The following is a 21,845-nucleotide window of genomic DNA, read 5'->3' as shown; positions in this document are numbered from 1 at the left end:
CTCCCCTGCTGTTTCCTGCCTGAGCTGCTGCGTCTCTCTCAGCATTACTGAGATCCTCCTCCAGAGACCCCTCGCTCCCCCTACTGGTCCCTGCTTTGGCTGCTGACTCTCTCCCAGTCTCTGGGAGCCCTACCAACTCCCTTTCCCCTGATGTCAGTTCCCTGACATCCACCTCCCCTCCAGGGCCCCCTTCCCCCCCGCCCCTACTCTCTCCTCTGGGCGGTGAGGAGCTGAAACCCCGAAAAGAATCCTCTTCATCTTCAGACGTCTCAAACATTTCCCTCCATCGGTCTTCGTTCCGGCTCGCTGAATCCTCCTCCGCCTCGGAATCAGAGAACCCCTCCAACTCTTCTTCGTCGGTGGTGGCGAAGTATTCCCTCCGGAACCCCGCCACTGGCTGAGGTTTACGAGGGAATCTCTGATGAAAAGTTTCTATCAAAACCTCGTCATCTACATCCTCTGCCCTGACCCAGGTGTTTTCCGACTCCGGCTCCCCTTCCCACATTACCAAATACTCTACTTGATCTCCCTTCCACCTGGAATCGAGAATCTCCGCTACATGGTAGCTGTGTTCTTTTTCCTCCATAGCTGGTCCCCTATTGACCCTCCCTTCTCTGTCCCCTTTATACGGTGACAGCAACGACCTGTGGAACACTGGGTGCAGCTTCATGTGGTTCGGTAACCGGAGTCTGAAAGCCACTGGGTTGACCTGCTGCGTGACTTCAAATGGGCCCAGCCTCTTGGGTCTTAACTTCTTACAACCTCCTTTGAATGGTAACCCTTGGGTGGACAGCCACACCTGGTCCCCCACCCTAATGCTTTCCCCTTCCCTTCTGGTTTTGTCTGCCTGCCTCTTATATTCCTCCTTCGCCCTGTTTAAATTAAGTTGGAGCTGGCGATGGATCGCTTCCATTTCTTCAACGAACTGTTCTGCGGCTGGAACGCTCCAGATCTCCCCTTCCCCCCCTGGGAAGGCTCGGGGATGACACCCGTGATTAGCCAAAAAGGGGCTCATCCCCGTGGACACGTTCTCTGCATTGTTGTAGGCAAATTCTGCCAACGCCAGCTTCTCCACCCAATCATTCTCTCTGTCATTCACATAACACCTCAAATATTGCTGGAGGACACCATTAGCTCTTTCCGCCTGCCCGTTGGTTTCTGGATGACGGGCAGTTGAGAAATTCACCTCTACATGCAATAAGCTCATGAGCTTCCTCCAGAACCTGGAAGTAAATTGTTTCCCTCGGTCAGAAACCACCCTCAAGGGGGCGCCATGCAGCCTAAACACATTTTCCACAAACAATTTAGCGGTTTCTTCCGCTGTGACCGCATGTGAGCAGGCTATAAAGTGGGCCATCTTGGTTAACAGGTCTACCACAACCATGATGGCTGTTTTCCCTCTGGACCTGGGCAGATCAGTCATGAAATCTATTGCCACTGCCTCCCATGGCCTTTCCGGCGTGGGTAGTGGTTCTAATAAACCTGCCGGTGCCCGCCTCTCCCCCTTGGCTCGTTGGCATTGGTCACACCCTCTCACATACTCCTGCACATCTTCCCTGACCTTGGGCCACCAGAATTCCCTGGTAACCAGCCACATGGTTTTGTGTTGCCCAAAATGCCCTGCTGTGGGGCTATCGTGCAGTTGCTTGAGTACCTTTTCCCTCAATTCCCCTTCAGGTATATATAACGCTCCCTTGTAGTACAACGCCCCGTTTCTCTCCTCAAAACCCCCGGGTTTGTCTCCCTCCCTCCTGAGACCCCTGAGTTTGTCCTGGGCGTATTCATCCTGCACCGTTCCCTCTACCAGTTCCCTTTGCCCCACCAATGCCGCCCCACACACCCAGCGGTCCTCTGGAATGACATGGGTCTCTTCGGGTGCTCCCTCCCCCTCCAAATATTCAGGTTTGCGTGAGAGAGCGTCCGCCCTAACGTTCTCTGGGCCTGGCACGTAACAAATCTCAAAGTTAAATTTGGAGAACTCCTGGGCCCATCTCAACTGCCGTTGGTTGAGCACTCGCGCAGTTCTCCAATACTCTAGATTCTTATGGTCCGTGCACACTTGCACCTTATGTTGTGCACCAATTAGCAGGTGCCTCCATCTCCGGAAAGCCTCATGAATCGCAAGAAGTTCCCGGTCGTACACCGTGTAGTTCCTCTCGGATTTGTTCAGCTTTCGCGAAAAGAATGCACACGGTCGCCACTCTGACTCCTCCTTCCCCGGCTGCAGAAGAAGCACCGCCCCTATGGCTCTGTCAGATGCGTCTGTTTCGACCCTCAGCTTTTTTTGTAAATCCACATGCAGAAGTTGTTCATCAGAGGCGAAGGCCCTTTTCAGTTCCTCAAACGCTCGCTCCGCCTCCGCCGTCCAAACAAACTTCTTTCTACTGCTGAGACAGTCCGTGATGGGCGCCGTCAGGTGGGCGAAGTTTCGGATGAACTTACGATAAAAGTTTCCAAACCCTAGGAACCTCTGCACATCCTTCTTGGTTTTGGGTGTTTTCCATTCCAGCACTGCTTGAACCTTGCCGGGGTCCATGGCCAACCCCTTGTCTGACAAGCGGTACCCCAGGAATTCCACCTCCTTGGTATGAAACTGACACTTCTCCAGTTTCACCCACAGCCTGTTGGCTTGCAGCCTGCTCAACACTTCTCTGACGTCTTTCACATGTTGCTCCTCATTCTCCGAATACACCAACACGTCATCTAAGAAGGCCACGCAATTCTTGTAGAGCAAAGGCCCCAGTACGTGGTTCATGAAGGCTTGAAAACACGCGGAGCCTGTTTGTAATCCAAAAGGCATAACGAGGTATTCAAATGCCCCCAAAGGGGTAAACATGGTGGTCTTCCATTCATCCCCTTTCCTTATACGTATCAGGTTGTACGCCCCCCTTAGGTCCAGCTTTGTAAAAATCTTTCCTTTCCGCACCCTGGTCAAAATATCATCAATCCTGGGCATAGGAAAAGCCGCCGGCTCTGTCACTGCATTTAACCGCCTGAAATCACATACAAGTCTCGGCTTGTCCGTGTTTTTTTTATCCACAAAAAACACTGGGCTACCCCCCGCTGCCTTGGACTCTCTGATGAAGCCTCTCTTCAGGTTCTTGTCAATGAACGCTCGCAACTCCTGCATTTCCCTGTCTGACATGGCATACAACTTGCCTACAGGAAGCTGTGCTCCAGGGAGTAAATTGATCTGGCAATCAAAGGGCCTATGCGGGGGTAGTTGGTCAGCTTCCTTCTCGCTGAACACGTCGCTGAGATCAGCATACTGTGGTGGCACCTTCCCCTTCCCCATTACTTCAGTCCCTGCCAGGGTGGCTTGGGCCCCTGCTGACCCCTTTTCCCCCCTGCAGTGTTCTAAGCAATGTGCTGAACCGAAGGAAACCACTCTTTGATGCCAGCCCATCAGCGGATCATGTAGGGCTAGCCAGCTCATTCCCAAAATAATGGGAGCGCCTCCCAAGGTGGCCACATTAAACGCTATCAGTTCTGTGTGCCTTGCCACCCTCATTATCATTGGGACGGTCTGCAAGCTGACTCCTCCTCCCAACAGTTCCCTGCCATCGATCGTGGTCACCTGCAGGGGGTTGCTTAAAGGGATAGTCTGTATCTGGTGTTCAGCAGCAAACTCCTTGCTCATAAAATTGCAGGAGCTGCCTGAGTCCAACAGCGCCTTTATTTTTAGGGGGTGTCCATTTTGCAGCTCTAGCGACACTTCAATCACTAGAGCAGGTCGAGGAGCTTCTGGCACGGGCACTTTTACTGCTCTTTGGCCTGGCTGCAGTGCCCTGACGGTGGCAACCAGGCGTTGGCTTTTACCTGCTCCGTTTCTCCCTGCTCTCCCCCCTCAACCGCTCCCACCATCCCTTGCCATTCCTTCCTCTGGGGGCAGACTCTGGCAAAGTGGCCTGGCTGTTGGCAGAGATAGCATTTCCGGGCTCCTTTTCCCTCCTTCTTCGCCCCCTCACTGGGCTTTGAAACTGCGCGCGCGCGGGCTGTTCCGATTTCCATCGGCTCTGCCGGCGGGAAAGCTGGCTCAGGAATGTCTGGAATGCGTAACTCCTTCCAACGTTCCCCTCTCCCTTCCCGCCTCTCCAAGGCTCTTGCCTCCTGGCGCGCTCCAATGGTCAGCGCAGATTTGGTCAGCTGATCCATAGACACCGCCCTGGGGCTCCGGGACAGCTCGTCTTTCACAGCCGAAGAAAGACCTTCTTCAAATAGCATCTGAATGGGGGCTGCCGATAAATCCCACCCCAATCTGTGAATCAGCATGGTAAATTCAGTCCAGTACTCACGGACAGATCTGCTTCCCTGCTTGCAAGCCATTAGCTGTCTGCGCACCACCCCTTCCTCAATATCGCTGGAAAACATGATATCCATTGCACGAAAGAACTTCATAGTGTCCTTTAGGATATCATTGTGCGTTGCCATCAGGGGTCGAACCCAGTCCCGCGCCCCCTTCTCAAGATGCCCAATTACGAAAGCAACTCGCGATTCCTCATCAGGGAACTCATCAAACTGCACATTCAGGGCATATTGCATCTCTGTCCTAAAGGCATGGTAATCCTTGGGGTCCCCCCCAAACTTCTGCACCAATCCTGGTACCTTTCTGGGGAACTGAGTGGTTCTCCCCTTTTTGTCTGCATCCTGAGCCCTTCTCTCCTCGAGCCTCGCCGTCTGCAGCGCAAGTTGGACCTCCAGAGCTTGATACCTTTCTTCCAAGCTTGGACCAGCTCCAACCCCTGCCTCTCCGGTTCCGGCTGGGTCGCTCATGATGGCTTTCTCCTGCACAGGCAGCGTACAAAGACTGTCAGACTGCTGTCAGGGGTTGATTAGCTGCTTGTGCTTAAAATTGTGCCCCCTCAGAGTTTGTGCGGCCCCACAAACCTCTGTGTGTGACAGAGCTCCTCAGACATGTCTGCTCTAGTCACTAGTAGAGTCTGACAGTGGCTGCTTGCGGAAGCGCTTCCAGCAAAGAAGCTCCTTAACGGAAACGCGTCTCCTGGACTCACGACGTGACAGTTTCCGGCGAAGTATGGGTCTCCCTGCAGTTGCTTCTGACACCTCCCCGCTATTTTCGCTGGACGTGTCTCTCACCCCTTTCTCTCCCCTGCTGTTTCCTGCCTGGGCTGCTGCGTCTCTCTCAGCATTACTGAGATCCTCCTCCAGAGACCCCTCGCTCCCCCTACTGGTCCCTGCTTTGGCTGCTGACTCTCTCCCAGTCTCTGGGAGCCCTACCAACTCCCTTTCCCCTGATGTCAGTTCCCTGACATGAAGCATTTGTAGTTTACATAACTAGCTAGGCCTTCCGCTGTTGTGAAAATGGAAAGCAGAAGCTGGAGGCAGCTATCTTGAATGCATGGGTTGAATTAGATTCTAGCAAGCGCGATGTTCCCTTCCTGCAGGCCTTCACAGCCCACCAACCTGAATCCCAGTCTTTCTGCTGCAGAATGTGCCTGACAGGTATTTGACGGACAGCCTTGGTAGGCTACTGAGACAGGGTGGGTGGGTTTACTGAGTTTCTGGTGGGCTGCATTGACTTGGTTTGCAGGCCATTCTGTACCTTCTAGGATCATTTTTCCACCACCCTCTCCCTTGCCCTCCTTGCCTATTTCTAGTTTTAAAATGTGCCTGTAATCATTCTTTCTAGGCAAGCTTTTGAGAGAAGAAAGGAAACAGTCCTTATTTTGTTAGGAAATTTTTGTGAGATTATAGAGGGATTTGTTTCTCATGGTGATTTCTCAAAGGCCATTCATTGCCTTTTGCCTCAGGAATGTGGCTAAAAATGCTACTGGCTAATTTTTTAAGCTAACACGAAGGAAGATCAGTGTAATACTCTTGATTGCCTTTTTTATGAAAGCATTTTGTATTATTGCTGTTTCTGGCTTCATGATTTATCATATGCTTTTTCTTGGAGTCGAGCACCACTTTTGTTAGCTGCTTTTAAACTGCAGGTGTCCACTGATAGAATTTCAGAGCTGGAGCAGAACGTGCTTGTTGGCTACCTGCCATTCTTTGGAGGGAAATGAGTCATGGGACTTAAAGGAACGGCAAAAACCTGAGAGCAAAGTTGTTGTAACACACAATAATATGGTTGATTATACCCTTTTTGTTTGAGGAGGAATTTAGACTGAGGAAGGAATAATTGGTATCCCAGGAGTTCAATCCAGTCATCTCATGTGGCCCCCAACACTGCCTGTAGCCTAGTGGTTCCCAAGCATTTTAGGGCCTCCGCCCTCCCCCCGTTTCCATAAATTCATCCCCAGTGCCCCCTACCCTATAAAAACATTATTTAGTATAACAGCCGGCATAACACTAAATTCCATATTCAGAGACGTATTGTCCTTGCAGTGTAGTATGGGTCAAGACCATTGCACGTGTCTTGTTCTACTGTCCCTTTTATGCAGTAATCCGCCACAAATGTTTGAGCCCCCTGCTGAAGGAGAGGTTAAATTGTTCTGACTCCTACAGGGTTTCCTTTTTATTGAATAGCTGCCGGCATGATCATATGGAGGAAGTAGCAGAATATCTGAGCAACGCCATGAAACAGGGGTCAGCAAACTTTTTCAGCAGGGGGCCAGTCCACTGTCCCTCAGACCTTGTGGGAGGGGGGCAGGGCGGACTATATTTTGAAGAAAATTTTTTTTGAATGAATTCCTATGCCCCACAAATAACTCAGAGATGCATTTTAAATAAAAGCACACGTTCTATTCATGTAAAAACACCAAGCAGGCCCCACAAATAACCCAGAGATGCATTTTAAATAAAAGGACACATTCTACTCATGTAAAAACATGCTGATTCCCAGACCATCCGCAGGTCGGATTCAGAAGGCGATTGGGCTGGATCTGGCCCCTGGCCCTTAGTTTGCCTACCCATGCCATGAAACTACGTCGTCATAAGGCCTGAGTGGTACTTTTTAACCTTACTAGGCCTGTATAGTTTTATCTTAAACTTAAAGCATTGCCTCCTGTGAACAGATGCCAATTTTATGTTTCGATTCATTCCAGTCTTCTCTGTATGCCCATAAAGGTTGATTGATTGATTGAACATAACAGTTTATGTTAACCACTAAGGAAGAAAATAACACAATAAAATTCAAAACGGCAATGATTAGTTGCACATTTAATTCAAAATCCAATTAAAACTATTTACTTTAATTCAGCAAAAGTGATTGATCCAGCTTTTCAAGGTCTGATAGTCATTTACACCTCTAGCACCCCCTTGCCTCATAGCACCTCACTGTGTAATCTCACTGCACCCCAGGGGGCGGTACCGCCCACTTTGAGGACCCCTGATCTATCCCCAGGTTTTTCCACTTCCTCTGTCCCTCAACTGTTCATGCAAAGGCAAAATGCTCTTTAACTTGCCCACCCAATGTGCATGCAGCCGCCACCAGTCTGCCTCTGTTTTGCTTCTCTGGAGAGGAAGGAACTGAAGTGCCCTTTGTGTCTCAACTTATATAGAAGTGAGCTAAAGGAGAGAGCCACTGTTATTGTCCCCAGGTCCTTTAAAAGTGGACTCTCTTAACAATTCATTTGCTCCCCGTGCAACTAACATACTGAAAGCCTGGTCTTCCCAGTCTTTCATTTCTCTCTTGCTCCCCTTACTTTCACAGCAATATATACTTCCAAGCAGCCTTATGCTAAAGGAAGATGATTTCCCCAAATCTGTTCCATGTGCCACCTGCCTTATCATTGACTCATAGAATGGTAGCATCCCAATTTCCAAAAAGCCACTCATTTGTTCTATATCTCCTGTATTGCTATATGACTTTTAACACACAGTCCATGCTCTCAGTATTTTAGATGAATGTTAGCCTCATATTAAGTTAGAACACATATTAAGTGTTTTAACTTCAGTGGTTCTAAAGTGGAAGCATTATTGCACAGAAGTCTGATAGTAAAGGGAGTTGGTTAAATCACTCTCATGCAAAAAAAACAAGTTGTAAGAGACTGTGTAAAGTGAAAATATGAAAAATTCCTTCCAGTAGCACCTTAAAGACCAACAAAGTTAGTTCTTGGTATGAGCTTTCGTGTGCATGCACACTTCTTCAGATACACTGTGTAAAGTGAGTTATCAACAGAGGCAAACATCTCTAGACATTTTGCAAGCCATGTCCCTTTGTAGAAAAGGGTTTTGGAGTAGCCTAAAAATGAGTATGTGAACTTAAAGTACGTACCCAAGAATACTAACTGCAGATGGATGGAGCACTGGTTTGTTTTTGGAACATCTTTGGACATTTCGATTGTTTAAATCTGAGTTTGCACAGTTATTTTGTGTGTGAATTAAATCATCCTTGTTATTTTATCAAAGGCAGTCTTTACACATCTTTAATTTTATTAACCCCAGTTTCAGACTGAAATTTGATCTGCGTTCACATCTGTACTTTTGATTAGATCCATTTTTTTAATTGTGACCAGCTTTGAATTGTCATAATGTGTTTGTGTGTGCTTTTTTGAAAGGTTTATCTACAACCAAGTGCATAGGCAAGGTTTTTTGTTGTTGTTTTGCCTTTGTTTATTTATGTAAACAGCACCATCACTCAGTTGGTGTGGTGCTTCAGACTATGGTGTCAGATGGTAGGACAGGGACCTTTGCAGTTTATCATCTGAAATTCCTCAGTGGGGAGGCAATAGAGCAGTGTTCCCCAATCTGGTACCCTCCAGCTGTTTTGGAGTACAGCTGCCATCAGCCCTGACATCCTATGACTGTGCTGGCTGGGGCTCATGTGAGTTGAGCCCTAAGCATCTGGAGGGTACCAGGTTGATGAAGGGTGAAGTAGAAGGAGAGGAAGAAGGTGGGAGTATGGCTAAAAGGGAACGAATATAAGAAGTTCGAAACTCAGGGTTAGTTTCAGTAGGCAGGGGATGAAGAGTGAGTGGTAAACCTTCATTTTGAGTTTTAAGGAAGAACTGGGGGAGTTCAGCCTTGAAAAGGGCTCAATATCTATTTCAAGATTCCTGTCACCAGAATCAAATAGGCTTGAGGGATGTTTCTGCTATGTTGTGAAGGGGGGAAAGACTGTGGCTGACTGTCTTCCTTAGGGCATCCTTGGACATTGGTTGAAATTCTCAATGTAATTAACTTGCCATAAAACCTGGATTCTCGGCCAGGTTTATACACTGCAGCAAATGTATTGCAAATTTTTTACTGGTGTTTCATTTCTTTATTTCTAGGTGCCATAGAACCACATGTTACTTACAGGACCTCATGCTCCGTTGTGAACTCCTGTGATGCTCTTCTGACTCCCTGAGGTGCCCTAGTTTTTAATTGAAAACCCTATCCCCGTACTAATAACTTAGTGACTACGTGAATTTTAGAGCATTGTGGGAAACAATGGGAATTGGCAAGAACACCACGTCTAAGTCAGTTGAAACTGGAAGTCCAACAGAGAGCAAATATGAGGATGAATCCAAGCATCCTGCTTTCTTCACACTACCAGTAAGTTGCATACTCCAAAAAGTTGCATTGCTTCCCTGTGGTGGCACGATGTAATCACAAGCTTGGCCGTAATATCTGCTTCTGCTTCAATCATCGTTCTCAGCCAGGTATTTCTAGGCACTGATTCTCCAAAGTGTGCCCCATGAGGTCCAGTTAAAAAACCCCATTGTGTGGAAAATGCATTTTACAATATTACAACTTTGAAAATAGCATGGGTCAGTGGTGACTTGTGATATGCCTTTCACAGAAAGCTTTACTGATCTTTATTTCTGGAGTAGAAGTTGGTTGTAAAAGTCATCTTTGTTGTAAAAGCCATCTTGCTAATCTGAATTTTCGGAAAGAAGGAGCTCTGAATATATTTTTAGTATGGAGAGGCGACTAAGAAAAAATAGTTCCATGGTTTAGAAATTAATTTTAGGGCTCTGTATGAATGACTTTGTTCAGAATGCAGGTACAAATGTTGTGTACACTGACTAGATTGCTCAAGCAATCAGACTCTTACCTCTTTGAGTACAGTTGACTAGATAGGCTTTGAACTATTGCATGCAAATGCTGATGATGATTATGACAATTTAGCCACAGGTTACCAAACCATTTTCAAGTAATGCAATTCATCATTTGATGATAGCTTGACATTGGTTCATTGCAACATGGAAACATGAACTTGCTGACCATGGTTATTTGTTAGTCTAATTGTCATTTCCAGTATTTGAATAGTTTATTGAGGGGTTGTTCCACCTTTGTTCTGCCCTGTGTAAGACTGGACCAGAGGGTTTCTAGTCTGCTGTTACAGTCACTGTCTCCATACCAATGCTGTTTGTATTAAGTCACAGGGGCTGATGTCTTTCTAATGTGTACATTTTGTTTCCTGTTGTGGCATAATGTATATATCTCTTTAAATTGATAAAATACTGTTGACGGGTCCTGTGCTTATGCTGCAGTATTCCTGTTCTGTCTAGCACTGTGCCAAGTCTTTCAATAGCTCCCCCATCCCCGGTTCAGGGAGGGGAGTAAACCCAAACATGCCCTAAAAATCGGTGAAGTGAAAATGAAGTTCAGATAATATTTTGTCTGGTTTTGGGCCAGTGGGGATGGGACAGTGCTTATCTTCTTTTCCTTTATGAAATGGCTAAAGGCCTTCAAAGAAAAATAAACATTGCACAAGTCAAAGTGCTGGGCACACTTGCTGCAGCACCAGCAGCCAGCTCTCTCTGTCTCTTCCAGCCAGCCTCCCTTCCTAGGAGGCTCATGTGACTATGTGGCATGAAGAGAGCTACATGCTGCTGCAGCAAGTGGTTTCAGTGCTTTTACCTGCACTTTTTTTGCTTGTACATCAGCTGGCTCAAGCTGATGGGAGTTGGCTCTCGATGAATTCAGTACGTTGAAAATGTTGCGCTCTTCGTTGAGAATAATAATTCCTGCGCTTGCCCTAGAGGATACATTTATTTGAAAATCTATAGTAACTATTTTTATATATTAATTCCTTTTTCTTTTTCATAGGTTGTAATGAATGGTGGAGCTACATCAAGTGGCGATCAAGATACGGAAGATACAGAGCTTATGGCAATCTATACAACTGAAAATGGAATTGCTGAAAAGGTATCTTTCTAGAGTAGATTCTAAGATTGGCTCTGGTGCAGCCAAAGTAACTCATTTGCTCAGCTCGGGATGCTGCACACACACTGAGGTGATCTCCTGGTGATCACTTGGAGTATTTTTGGAGAGAAGCCATGGGAAGGAGCCAGGAGGAGAGCTTGAGTGCTGGTAGTGTGTGGAGATGATGGGGAATTGCCTGGAGAATCAAGGTGGAGACTGTAATGGTGTTTTAAGGTTACAGAAATTTATCTGTTTGTTCATAACCTTCTTGTATCTTCTCTGGCTTGTGGCAGGCAGCATAGCTGGGAAAAAGTTCACCGCTACCACTAACTCAGAATGAAAGATAAAGTGTGGAGCAGCATTGTTGCGTTTTCTCGGTCAATCATGATGAACAATAAATCTGATTCATGAAATCCTGTTTATTGCATAATTCTTATTATTACCATGTGATGGTTGGTTGTATGGCACAGTGTGCCAAACATTTACAGACAGTGCTTTTCCCATCCCACTAGCAATATCTATCAGTGGAAGGTATGGTTTCTCAAGGGACACACCCTGGATTCAGTAATCAGTATCCTGACAAGCAGTTATGAAGAGACCTTGACAATTCTGTGGAAGCTCTTCACTCTTCTCTTGTTCTCCTCAGTTTGACATTTCTACTAATTTTGCTTGTTCCCTCCTTTGTCTTCCTTGTGGTTTCCTGACATTATCCATGTCTTTTGTTAAGACTTCAAGGCAATGTCTTTAGATAACAGTAAAACCCATAAATTCTGCTTACAAAATAAATTAAGCAGCTTGTGTAGTCTACCAAAGAAATTTAGTTTGCCGTATTCAGGTTTTTGCAGACTGGAAAATATTTCAGCAAGCAAGTTTCATTTCACAGAACTCCCCCCCCCCCCGAATCTTAATAAATTGATTTTTTGCCATCACACACTTCCCTCTGTGCAATTCCTTGTTGCAATATTTAAAATGAGAGGTAAGATTATCTGGTTTCCCTCAAGGCCTGCTGGATTCATAAAGAATCTTTTGGAACTACATGTTGCCCTTTCTGATCTTACATGATCTGCAAAATTACATTTAAAAGGAAAAAATAAGCTGAGAATCAGCTTTCTTTATTCTATATAAAGATAGTATTAGATGGGGGAGTTTCAGCATCACGTTCCCACCCCCTTTGCTTTTTAATGAGTTTATAAATGCTTTGAAATTTGAAGTTTGAGTTAGAGAAAAGATACAGTAAATAGGATGGAAAAAATGGGGGAGGGACATTATCACTGATTACCTTCTAACTAATTTAATTTCCCTTATTCTCTATCCTTCCATAATTTAGATGAAGTGTTAAAGACAGGTTTCTTTGATTAAGGGAACTTTGGTAATTCTTAGAGTGAAAGCATCTGTTGGCAAGACTGTACTTGAACATTTTCATGTTTTGGGCCTTCATAATTTACCAGTGGATTTTAGGATTGTACATCATTTCCCTCATTTGTGTGGGCTGAAGTAGATGTTTTGATAATCAGTTTTACTATAGCTGCAGTTGTCTTGTTGCACAAACCTCCTTTTTCCTGGGTCCAGCTATAAACACTGAGCTTATTCAAGAAGGCAAAATGACTGAGCGTTTCTGTTTTTAATGCCACCTTTGTTTCAGAGATTAATGTTGGCAGCCAGGGAGATGCAAGGGGAACGGTGCCAAAGTTGGACCACCTAGACTTCCAGGATTGTAGGTGGTGGCAATCATAAGGGGATTAGGCAACTGCAGCATGTGTAACTAATAGGATAAAGTTATACAACTGGGTTACTGGACTCCGGATTCCAAGACACATATTTTGAATATCTGATATCGGTTAAGTAATATATTTGCTTGGTCTTCACTCTGACTTGTAGGACAGAAGCAGCACATCTGCTGATACTGCAGCTGCTACCTTAATGCTGGGTCTGCTGCCTTTGTGATAGATTTATGTTATCATTCTTATTTTGAACAAAGGTCTCCCACATCCTGTCACTCATCAGCTCTTCCCACACAAGCCTGCTTGTTCCCTGTGATATGAGGAAGAGTAGGAAACTGCTGCATTTTTCATGCAGGAAATATCCAGTTTTAGAAAGGCATTGTTTTCATAAAATTAATTAGCAGGCTTATGTATTACAAGTAAAATTGGGCAACAGCAATGGGTACAGTGCTAGTCAGACTGAAAAATCAAAGCTGTAACTCTTTTTTTCTTCAAGTGTCTCTACGGAACTGATATTTACACGCACGCCTCATTAGAATCTGATACTTTGTTTTTAAAAATCGCTTAATATCTAAACTGACACTATTAAACTGTCATGCCTTAAAATATTTACATGTTTTCCAGTAAAACAGTTTCCAACAATTTAGTTCAGTTACTTTTGGCTACTGGGAGTGGGGGGGGGGGCGGGTCTCAGCAAATGTGGGGGTCACAGAAAAGCTGTAGAAACCCATCTTCATGCTGTTTTTATGTAGCATAACTAACGCCATTTTGCTTCTGTACAACTGCTTGCTAAATTAATGCTCTTTGCTTCTAATTCAGATATTTCTACAACAGATAAAATTAACACATCACTCTAAGTTTCATTGACTTTAAAGTTTAAACTTTGTTTACATAAAAAAAAAAAGTTTCGTCAAGCATGCTAACTTGGATCTCCATCGGCTTTAGACAAGTGGAAAATGTTCTTGAAAATGGTTTAGAAAACGCATGTCATTAGCCTGTTACGCGCAGAGTTTGTTTAACAAAGCACAAAGCACCTATGAGTTGTCCCACAGATGATCAAACAACCATGGCTTGCTTTTCAGAAGTTTGTTTTGTTTTTTCATCTTCTCTTTGTATCTTGGTTACCATCTGAGGTGTGCAAAGAAACCATGGTGAAGGAAGGGTGATGGGTTTGCATGTAACACAAAGCCTTATACGAAAGCACACCAAGGTTCCTGAGCCAACAACAAACCCTGGCTTTAGACCAAACATAATAAAGTTAAGCCACTGGGTAGAGTTTGGACAATTATGTGCAAACCAAGCCACTTTTGTGCTCCCATCTTCAGCAGAGCTCCTGATACAGCCATAGGTTAGGATCCTAGAATCTTAAGCAAGTTCACAGAAGGGAAGTTTGACATCTTGCCCTCCTCCCCGAAAAGCCTCGGGCAGGTGGGGAGCATGTTGGAGGACCAGCCTGAATTATATGGATGAGGTGTGGGGACTGCAAGAGAGAGATGGGGATAGAAAACCTTCCCTGTGTTACCTTAGGATCCACGTCTGATTTTGCTTGATTTCTTCCCCTCCCCCAGTAGCCTTCCTTCATCCCATGTTGTTCATGGGGAGTGCTAGACCACCTAGGGAAGCACTGGGGGAAGCTTGGAGGGGGTGGTAGGAAATGTACTTTTGCTAATTTTCTTACCTTCTCTTAGGACCTAAGATATTGTCCTCAGAATGAGAATCAGAACTCCCGAAATGATTTTCTTTTGGGGAGGGGGCTTGAGTTCTTCCTCCTGCCATGTTTCAACTGAAATGTGCATCCTGGGTGAGCTGTAAGACAGACTGCAAAGGTTCTGTGCTCCTTTACACTGAATTGGTAAATAGTGCTCTAGGCCTCCTGGAATTCTTGCTTCTCAAATCCTACCTGAGGAAGCTTTAAGTTATGGGGTGTGTATGGTCTTGATCCCCTCTTCCTTTAGTTTTCCTGATTATTCAGCACTGAATACATGTTTGCTGGAGACTGTGCTAGAGCTTCTCTTGAAAGTGTTTATTTAGGTTGCTTTTACCCCTTAGGCTACACTGCATGAGTTATGAGAGTCTAGCTCTTGATCAGTTATTTTTGGGAAAACGTTGTTGGCATTTTTGAGCCATGTGTTGGGATGAGCCAAGCTACTCTCTGACTTCTTCCTACTGCTCCCTTGGAAGGGTGTAGCCTTGAAAGACATTCTGCATTCTCCTAAGTTGAACTGTAGAGCCATTTCCAAATACAATAAACGTACATCCCTTTTTGAATGAGGCTCTTCTGTCATCACACAACCCCAAATTCTGCTTTGTTTGTTTGATCTTTGGCAAGTTGGAACAGCTTCCATCAGGTCTGTGACGTCCCACTCATGGATGTTTGCTTTCAACCACACCTCTCTTCTTCTCTGCACACAAAAGGAGTCCTGTGAGAAGGTAGTTGAAAGACATTAAGAACATAGCCTTCTGCACCCTCCTCTCTCACCACCAGTCTCACTGTCAGTGACTTTGTCCCAGGAGACGGAGAATGGGAGAACCTCCCTGTAAGCAGGAACTCTGTGAGGAGTGTTCCTCAGATCTGACAAGATTGCCTGCTCCCTGCCACATGGCTACTTTGAGAAATCTGGCATTAGTACAACTAGGTGCAACTATCCTGCATAACAAGGCGTTTTCCTTCATTAGCATCTCATTCAGTTCAACTGATGTCAGCCATGCTGTACTCAGGGTTGAGTTGTCATGGTTGAAATCACAACCACAGGGAGAACTTAAAGTTCCCGTCAAAACAAAACAAAGGAATTCTCCATTGCTTTCTACAGAAGTATGTGTATTGTTACTAAATCGGCACTGGAGTAGAAATAAACATTCATCTGCTGTAGTTTCAATTATTCTCTCTCATACTAAACACAACATTGATGAGTAAATAGGTTTGGTTTTGGGCAGTGCTTTTTTCTGGGGGGACGCATTTTGTGAACCCAAGTTTGGCCTTATTGAGGGGCAGTTTTTCAATATGAGTAGGAAAATGAGAGTACCCCTAAACATTTTTTTTTAGAAAAAAAGGATTAGTTTTGGGTCTCCTGTTCAACAACCAAATATAAATAATCAGCCAAATATGGATTCAAGTCAGCATGGTAGTTATACAAGCCCTTCTTTCCACTGAGAATGGTAAATTGAAAACATCCTCCTGGGTGTGGCCAATAAAAAGTATCTCTTAACAAATATTTAAAATGACTTCTGTGGATAGAGCTAGGCCAGTGGTTCCCAAACATTTTTTGGGCCACCGCCCCCTTGGTTCCATAAATTCATCTCCAGTGCCTGGTACCCTATAAAAAGCATTATTTAGAAGGGCGGTTTGCACAACCCAATAAGGAAGAGAAAAACACAGTGAAATTCAAAACAGTAACAACCAGTTGTTCATTTATTCAGAATCCAATTTAAACTGTTTACTGTATTTACTGTAATTAATTCAACAAAACTGATGAACTTGATCCAGTGTGGCCAGTCTGATAGTCGTTTGCACTTCTGGCACCCTTAGTAGCCCCTGAGTGATCCCACTGGCCCCCAAGGTATGCTACTACCCTCTTTGGGAACCACTGATGTAAGCTGAACAACCACTTCAGACCTTGTAGACCCTTTTATGCAGGGGTCAGCAAACTTTTTCAGCAGGCGGCCGGTCCACTGTCCCTCAGACCTTGTGGGGGCCGGACTATATTTTGAAAAGGGGGGGGGGAGGAACAAATTCCTATGCCCCACAAATAACCCAGAGATGCATTTTAAATAAAAGCATACATTCTACTCATGAAAAAACACCAGGCAGGCCTCATAAATAACCCAGAGATTCATTTTAAATAAAAGGACACATTCTACTCATGTAAAAACACGCGGATTCCCGGACTGTCTGTGGGCCGGATTGAGGAGGCGATTGGGCTGGATCTGGCCCCCGGGCCTTAGTTTGCCTACCCATGCCTTTATTCCTAATCTGATGCCTATGTTTTAGTTTGTGTGTTTAGTTTCACTGCACATAGTTTAGCTTCACTGTATTTGTCTATTTGCTGAATTGGGGGAAGGGCAGGATATAAATTGAATAAATAAATACCTAAATCTGTTCCTTCCTGTGTCCTCCTCTGTCTGCTCTCTGTGGTTGTGGGCCATTGCCCATCTGGCTCACATTAGTGACCCACCAGCAAAAGACCAAGATTCTACAGCACAGGTTGTGGCTGTCTATTGTAATTATTTACCCTGCATTGGAATAAGAAGAGCAGCTAGCAATGAGGGGGTGAATCAGAAACGTGTCATGAGTAAACCTGACGATATCATCAGTGTTGCTGATTTTTCACATTTTTGCTTACTATTCATAGAAACATTGTAGTTGCCAGAATTACAAGGGAGCCAACTCAGCGCTCTTGGCTTTCCAAATTATTGCTATGAAATATGAAAGACTTCAGTGAACGCTTGAAAAATATTGGACACTGTATGGCCTTGATACTTACAATTACAGAAAGACCAGCATATTTGGCTTCTTCTCAGTGTCTTAATGTTTGATCCTTGAGCAGTTTTTACCATGATGCTTTCAAATGTTGTGGAGTCTAGAAACTTTATTTTTATTCTGGATTTTTTTTCACATTGGGCCTATAAAGGGAACCATTGTTTTATCTCCTGCTCTAGTAAGTGTGGTGAAACTTTTCATCCTGTTGTGTCTTGTCTAAATTCTAATGCAACCCTGATTTGAGTCTAACTCACTGAAAATTCAGCTATGTGTACTGAAAGGAATACATCCATTGTAGTAAGTAGTATTTGTACCATGAATTGTGAAATCTTGGTCTCTTATGCAAGGTTTGCCATTATTACTATATTTATTCTTAAACGCCCCTTTCCTGATGATATGTGATTTGGTGTTCCTCATGCTCTATTTGTTTGTGTAATCCAATTGGCCATCATAATCTTTTTGGCGTAATGTGCCATGGTTATATTACAAGAAGGGTATAATGCCCTGCTTGTAGGCAAAGGGAAGAGGTTGCTTATATGAAAGGGTGAGTGTGTGTGTGTACGTATCTCTTGCATACTAAGTGCAACAGATTACTTGAAAGCTAAAAGATCTTGCTTTTTAAGTGTGTGTATAGACGCTGCTTTGAAACAGGGCACAGATCTTGTCAAATGTGCTCTCGTAACCATGTTGCATATTGAACTGGTGCATTCTTCTATAATACTTAATTACTAATTATTTGTTTCCACTGCTTGATCTGTTTTTAACAGAGTTCACTGGCGGAGACACTAGATAGCAGCGGAAGCTTGGACGCCCAAAGAACGGACATGATATACACAATTGAAGATGTTCCTCCCTGGTACCTCTGCATATTCTTGGGATTACAGGTACATATTGTGAGAAAAATATGGTGCTCTCGTTATTCCTACTGTGCTATATTTAATATTTTAAGTATTATTCAGCAGGAAAAAAAGCTTTAACTAATGCAGGCAAGCAACACAGGAATGAAAGATTTCAAGAACTGATGTTGGCTTACAGTCAGTTTTCTCTTTGGTCCTAGTTCTCTGAATTTTAATTGCTGAAGCTGGGAAGGTGAGAAGCCAGTTCTTCTTTCACTGTACTTCAATGCAACAGTAGCATATTGGTACACTGGAGAAGGCAAAAATATTTCTGGAGCCTCTGGAAATGTTTGTCCTAGTGCTTATATAGGCAGCTCCTTACCCCAGAAGTCCACATTGATTTGCCCCATAGCTAGGTGCACTTGGTGCATTAATTTGGGAATTCTAAATACAACCCATAATCGTGTACTGCTGTTCTACCAACGGGTGATCCTGGGAATTGTGGTACTGTAGTCTGCACAGCCTTGTAGCCAAAATGAGGTATTTTAGAAGCGGAGGTGGCTCCACTAGGAGTCAAAATGAGGTGGCTACCTCAGGGAGCAGGTCTTAATATGTATTTAAGAGCATCAAGTAGGAGAGATACAGACCTGACCAAAGAACAGAACAAGCCCTATTGAAACAAATGGAAGCTTTGGAAGGTCATAGTAATGCTTTTGCAAAGTTTCCATTCAAGTCATTGGGTCTTGTGCAGCAGAACTTCCCATTGCTCCTGTAGCCTGGGAAAGAAGTGCCATTTCGTTTGTGTGCTGCAGGGACTATACTGTCATCGATCTGGTCCTGCTGACGGGATCCCTGTGTGTGTAGTTTAAGAGAAAAGACCCACGGATCCTTTGCCTGCAGTTCTGTTTCTGGTCTTATGAGGAATGGTTGAAAGACCAGGGTAGGTGTAGTAGCCTGAAGAAGGAAATATAAAGTTGTGGACATGACAGAATCTGAAGGACTGTCATGTAAGGTGGAACAGCTGTGATACTTGTTGCTCTAGAGGGCAGGACTTCCAAGCAGATTCCGACTAAACCTTAGGAACTGTTTGGCAGAAATGCAGACTGCTTTGGCAGCTGGTGGACTCTCCTGCACTAGAGGCATTTAGGCAAAGTCTGGATGGCTGTCTGTCACTGACTTCTGAATTGTAGATCCTGTACTGATCAGTAGGATCACTGGGTCCTTTCTAACTGATAAGCCTGCTGGCCCACAAAGTCAATTTCCCCCATGCCCAGGAGTTCTGCTCTTGGTATCAAGGCATTTCTAAAGAAAATATGTTTTCCAGTATGTTTGTAATTTTTTTATTAAACTGTGCTTTTGAGTGCTTCGTTTTTGCAGTGAAGGACCATGCCCTTTGAATATATAGGAACATTTGCCATTTATTATGTAGTAAGACTTTGGGAGTTTGTCAATTTATAACTTATACAGCACCGCTATCCTTAGAGCCAAGTTTCCCAGAATCTCGCAATCAGGCAGAAATGAAGGATGGAGATAACAATTCATTGATTATCCCCATTACAATCTTACATATAAATCTTCAAATTATGTTCCAGATCCTGCACTTGGCAGGGAACTGAACTGGATAACCTCCAAGATTCTGCCTGACCCATTCAATTGTATGCTTCTATATCCTTAATTTTTTAAAGAATGACTTCATACCCTCCAACATTATTCTGATGCAAATAGGGAGGGAACATCCCATTCCATAATGATAATTTTACTATTTATACCCCACACATCTTATTGGGTTACCCCAGCACTCTGGGCAGCTTCCAACATATACAAAAACATAATAAATAATTCAACATTTAAAGAACAGGATTGCCTTCAGACGGCTTGGGGGTTGGATAACTCCATGCCTTCCAACATTTCTCCAATGAAAATAGGGACATCCTAAGGAAAAGTGGGGCGTTCTGGGATCAAATCAGAAACCGGGATGGCATCTCTAAATCAGGGACATCCCTGGAAAATAGGGACACTTGGAGAGTGAGGTTTCCATAGTTTCTGTGCAGTGGTTCTGCTCCAAGTCATTATACAAAATCAGTCTCTTAGTCTTCATAGACTGTCAGCAGCTCTTCAGGGTCTTGGACAGTTCCTGTCAATGCAGCTACCTGAGATGCCAGCGGCTGACCCTTCTGCATGCAGAGCAGGCACTTTACAACTGAGCTATGGCTCCCTCCCCAGTGTTTACCATATCCACACTACAGAAAACAATACTTTTCAGTAAGGTTTCTTGGTAGTATAATATATACCTGCTGATTTTATTTGACCCTGGCATTTCCTAACCCTTGGCAGGAATCTATCCCAAGTGAAGTTCTGCATCAAGACTTAATTCCTTAGGGAGTGGTGATGCTGTGCTCTCCAGATGGCATTTAACAACCTTTTGCATTGTTTGTGGTCTTCTCGCTTCTACTTTGCTTTGTGCTGCGATGCAGCACCACTTCTGCTTTGGTCTTGCCAGACGGCATCTGTCTTCACAGTTGAGTCCTACTTTTAGAAATTGCTTATCCTTAAGCAGGTGTTAATTGATGGCTGTTCGGAAGCAATTTGGAAATATATTGCGCTTGAAAAATTTGCTCTTTAGCTAATGGCAATGGTGTAAACAAACTGAAGGCAATTATATATCATGTTTGTAAATAAAATAACCCTCTGTATTTGCAGCATTACCTGACGTGTTTCAGTGGCACTATAGCAGTGCCCTTCTTGCTAGCAGATGCCATGTGTGTTGGATTTGACCAGTGGGCTACTAGCCAGCTGATTGGGACCATATTCTTCTGTGTTGGAATCACAACTTTGCTGCAAACAACGTTTGGGTGCAGGTAAGTTAAGAGGATGATATTTGACTGCCTGTTAACTGTTTAGAGGTACACCTCTCCCTATCCCAAGCAACTAGTTCAACTTTGGCCAGTGATTCAAGAATTAAAAGGTAAAGGTAAAGGTACCCCTACCGTTAGGTCCAGTCGTGGCCGACTCTGGGGTTGCGACACTCACCTCGCTTTATTGGCCGAGGGAGCCGGCATACAGCTTCCAGGTCATGGCTAAGCCGCTTCTGGTGAACCAGAGCAGCACACGGAAACGCCGTTTACCTTCCCGCCAGAGCGGTACCTATTTATCTACTTGCACTTTGATGTGCTTTCGAACTGCTAGGTTGGCAGGAGCTGGGACCGAGCAACGGGAGCTCAGCCCGTCGCGGGGATTCGAACCGCTGACCTTCTGATTGGCAAGTCCTAGGCTTTGTGGTTTAACCCACAGCGCCACCCGCGTCCCTCGATTCAAGAATTAGTGCAGCTTAAATAAAAAAGTAGGTCAGAAATAAGTAGCCCGCCTGAGTATACATGTTAATTTATTAAAACAATAATTAGCTATTGAAACTTTTTTTTAAAAAAAGCATGACCTATATTTCAAATATCTGAATCATGTGAACCTGCCTTATGCCAAGTGAGATGGTTGGTCCACTGGTTTTCTCTGAAAAAACTCCGCTAGAGGCCCTTGCCATCCTTCTGTTCTTTTCCCGAGAGATGCTACTAACGATAGAGCATGGAGCCTTCTGCTTGCAAACATGCGCTTTGCCTCTGAGCCAGGGCAAAGGGCCCTCATCCAGCTGCGCGCATTTGTGGCACATTAGCAATCCAAAATGGGGACCAAAAGCAACAGCAACTGACCTCTTCTCAGTCTAAAATTCACTTCTCTGCCTTGCTAACTGGGTGTGATTCCAGCTCACTGTAAGCATTG

General features: G+C 44.5%; 1 protein-coding gene across 11 annotated transcripts in view; it reads left to right on the top strand.

The window, feature by feature from the left end:
* SLC23A2 (solute carrier family 23 member 2) overlaps window positions 1-21,845 on the top strand; it is an 81,873-nt gene that overhangs the window by 29,084 nt on the left and 30,944 nt on the right. For 6 of the 11 annotated variants that reach the window (XM_082230075.1, XM_082230069.1, XM_082230072.1 and 3 more), the window contains 4 exons: window positions 9,180-9,444; window positions 10,945-11,043; window positions 18,006-18,122; window positions 20,775-20,932. In XM_082230075.1, the coding sequence (XP_082086201.1) occupies window positions 9,340-9,444; window positions 10,945-11,043; window positions 18,006-18,122; window positions 20,775-20,932 (479 nt within the window). In that variant the 5' untranslated portion in view covers window positions 9,180-9,339. Of the gene's footprint in view, window positions 1-5,369; window positions 5,464-9,179; window positions 9,445-10,944; window positions 11,044-18,005; window positions 18,123-20,774; window positions 20,933-21,845 lie in introns of those variants that run through there. The other 5 variants (XM_082230070.1, XM_082230079.1, XM_082230071.1 and 2 more) reach the window with 4 other exon arrangements.

This window comes from Podarcis vaucheri, assembly GCF_965113315.1.
Source record: "Podarcis vaucheri genome assembly, chromosome: 7".
NCBI classification, from domain to species: domain Eukaryota; kingdom Metazoa; phylum Chordata; class Lepidosauria; order Squamata; family Lacertidae; genus Podarcis; species Podarcis vaucheri.
The sequence above is the reverse complement of the archived record's forward strand: the minus strand, read 5'-3'. Positions and strand labels throughout refer to the sequence as shown.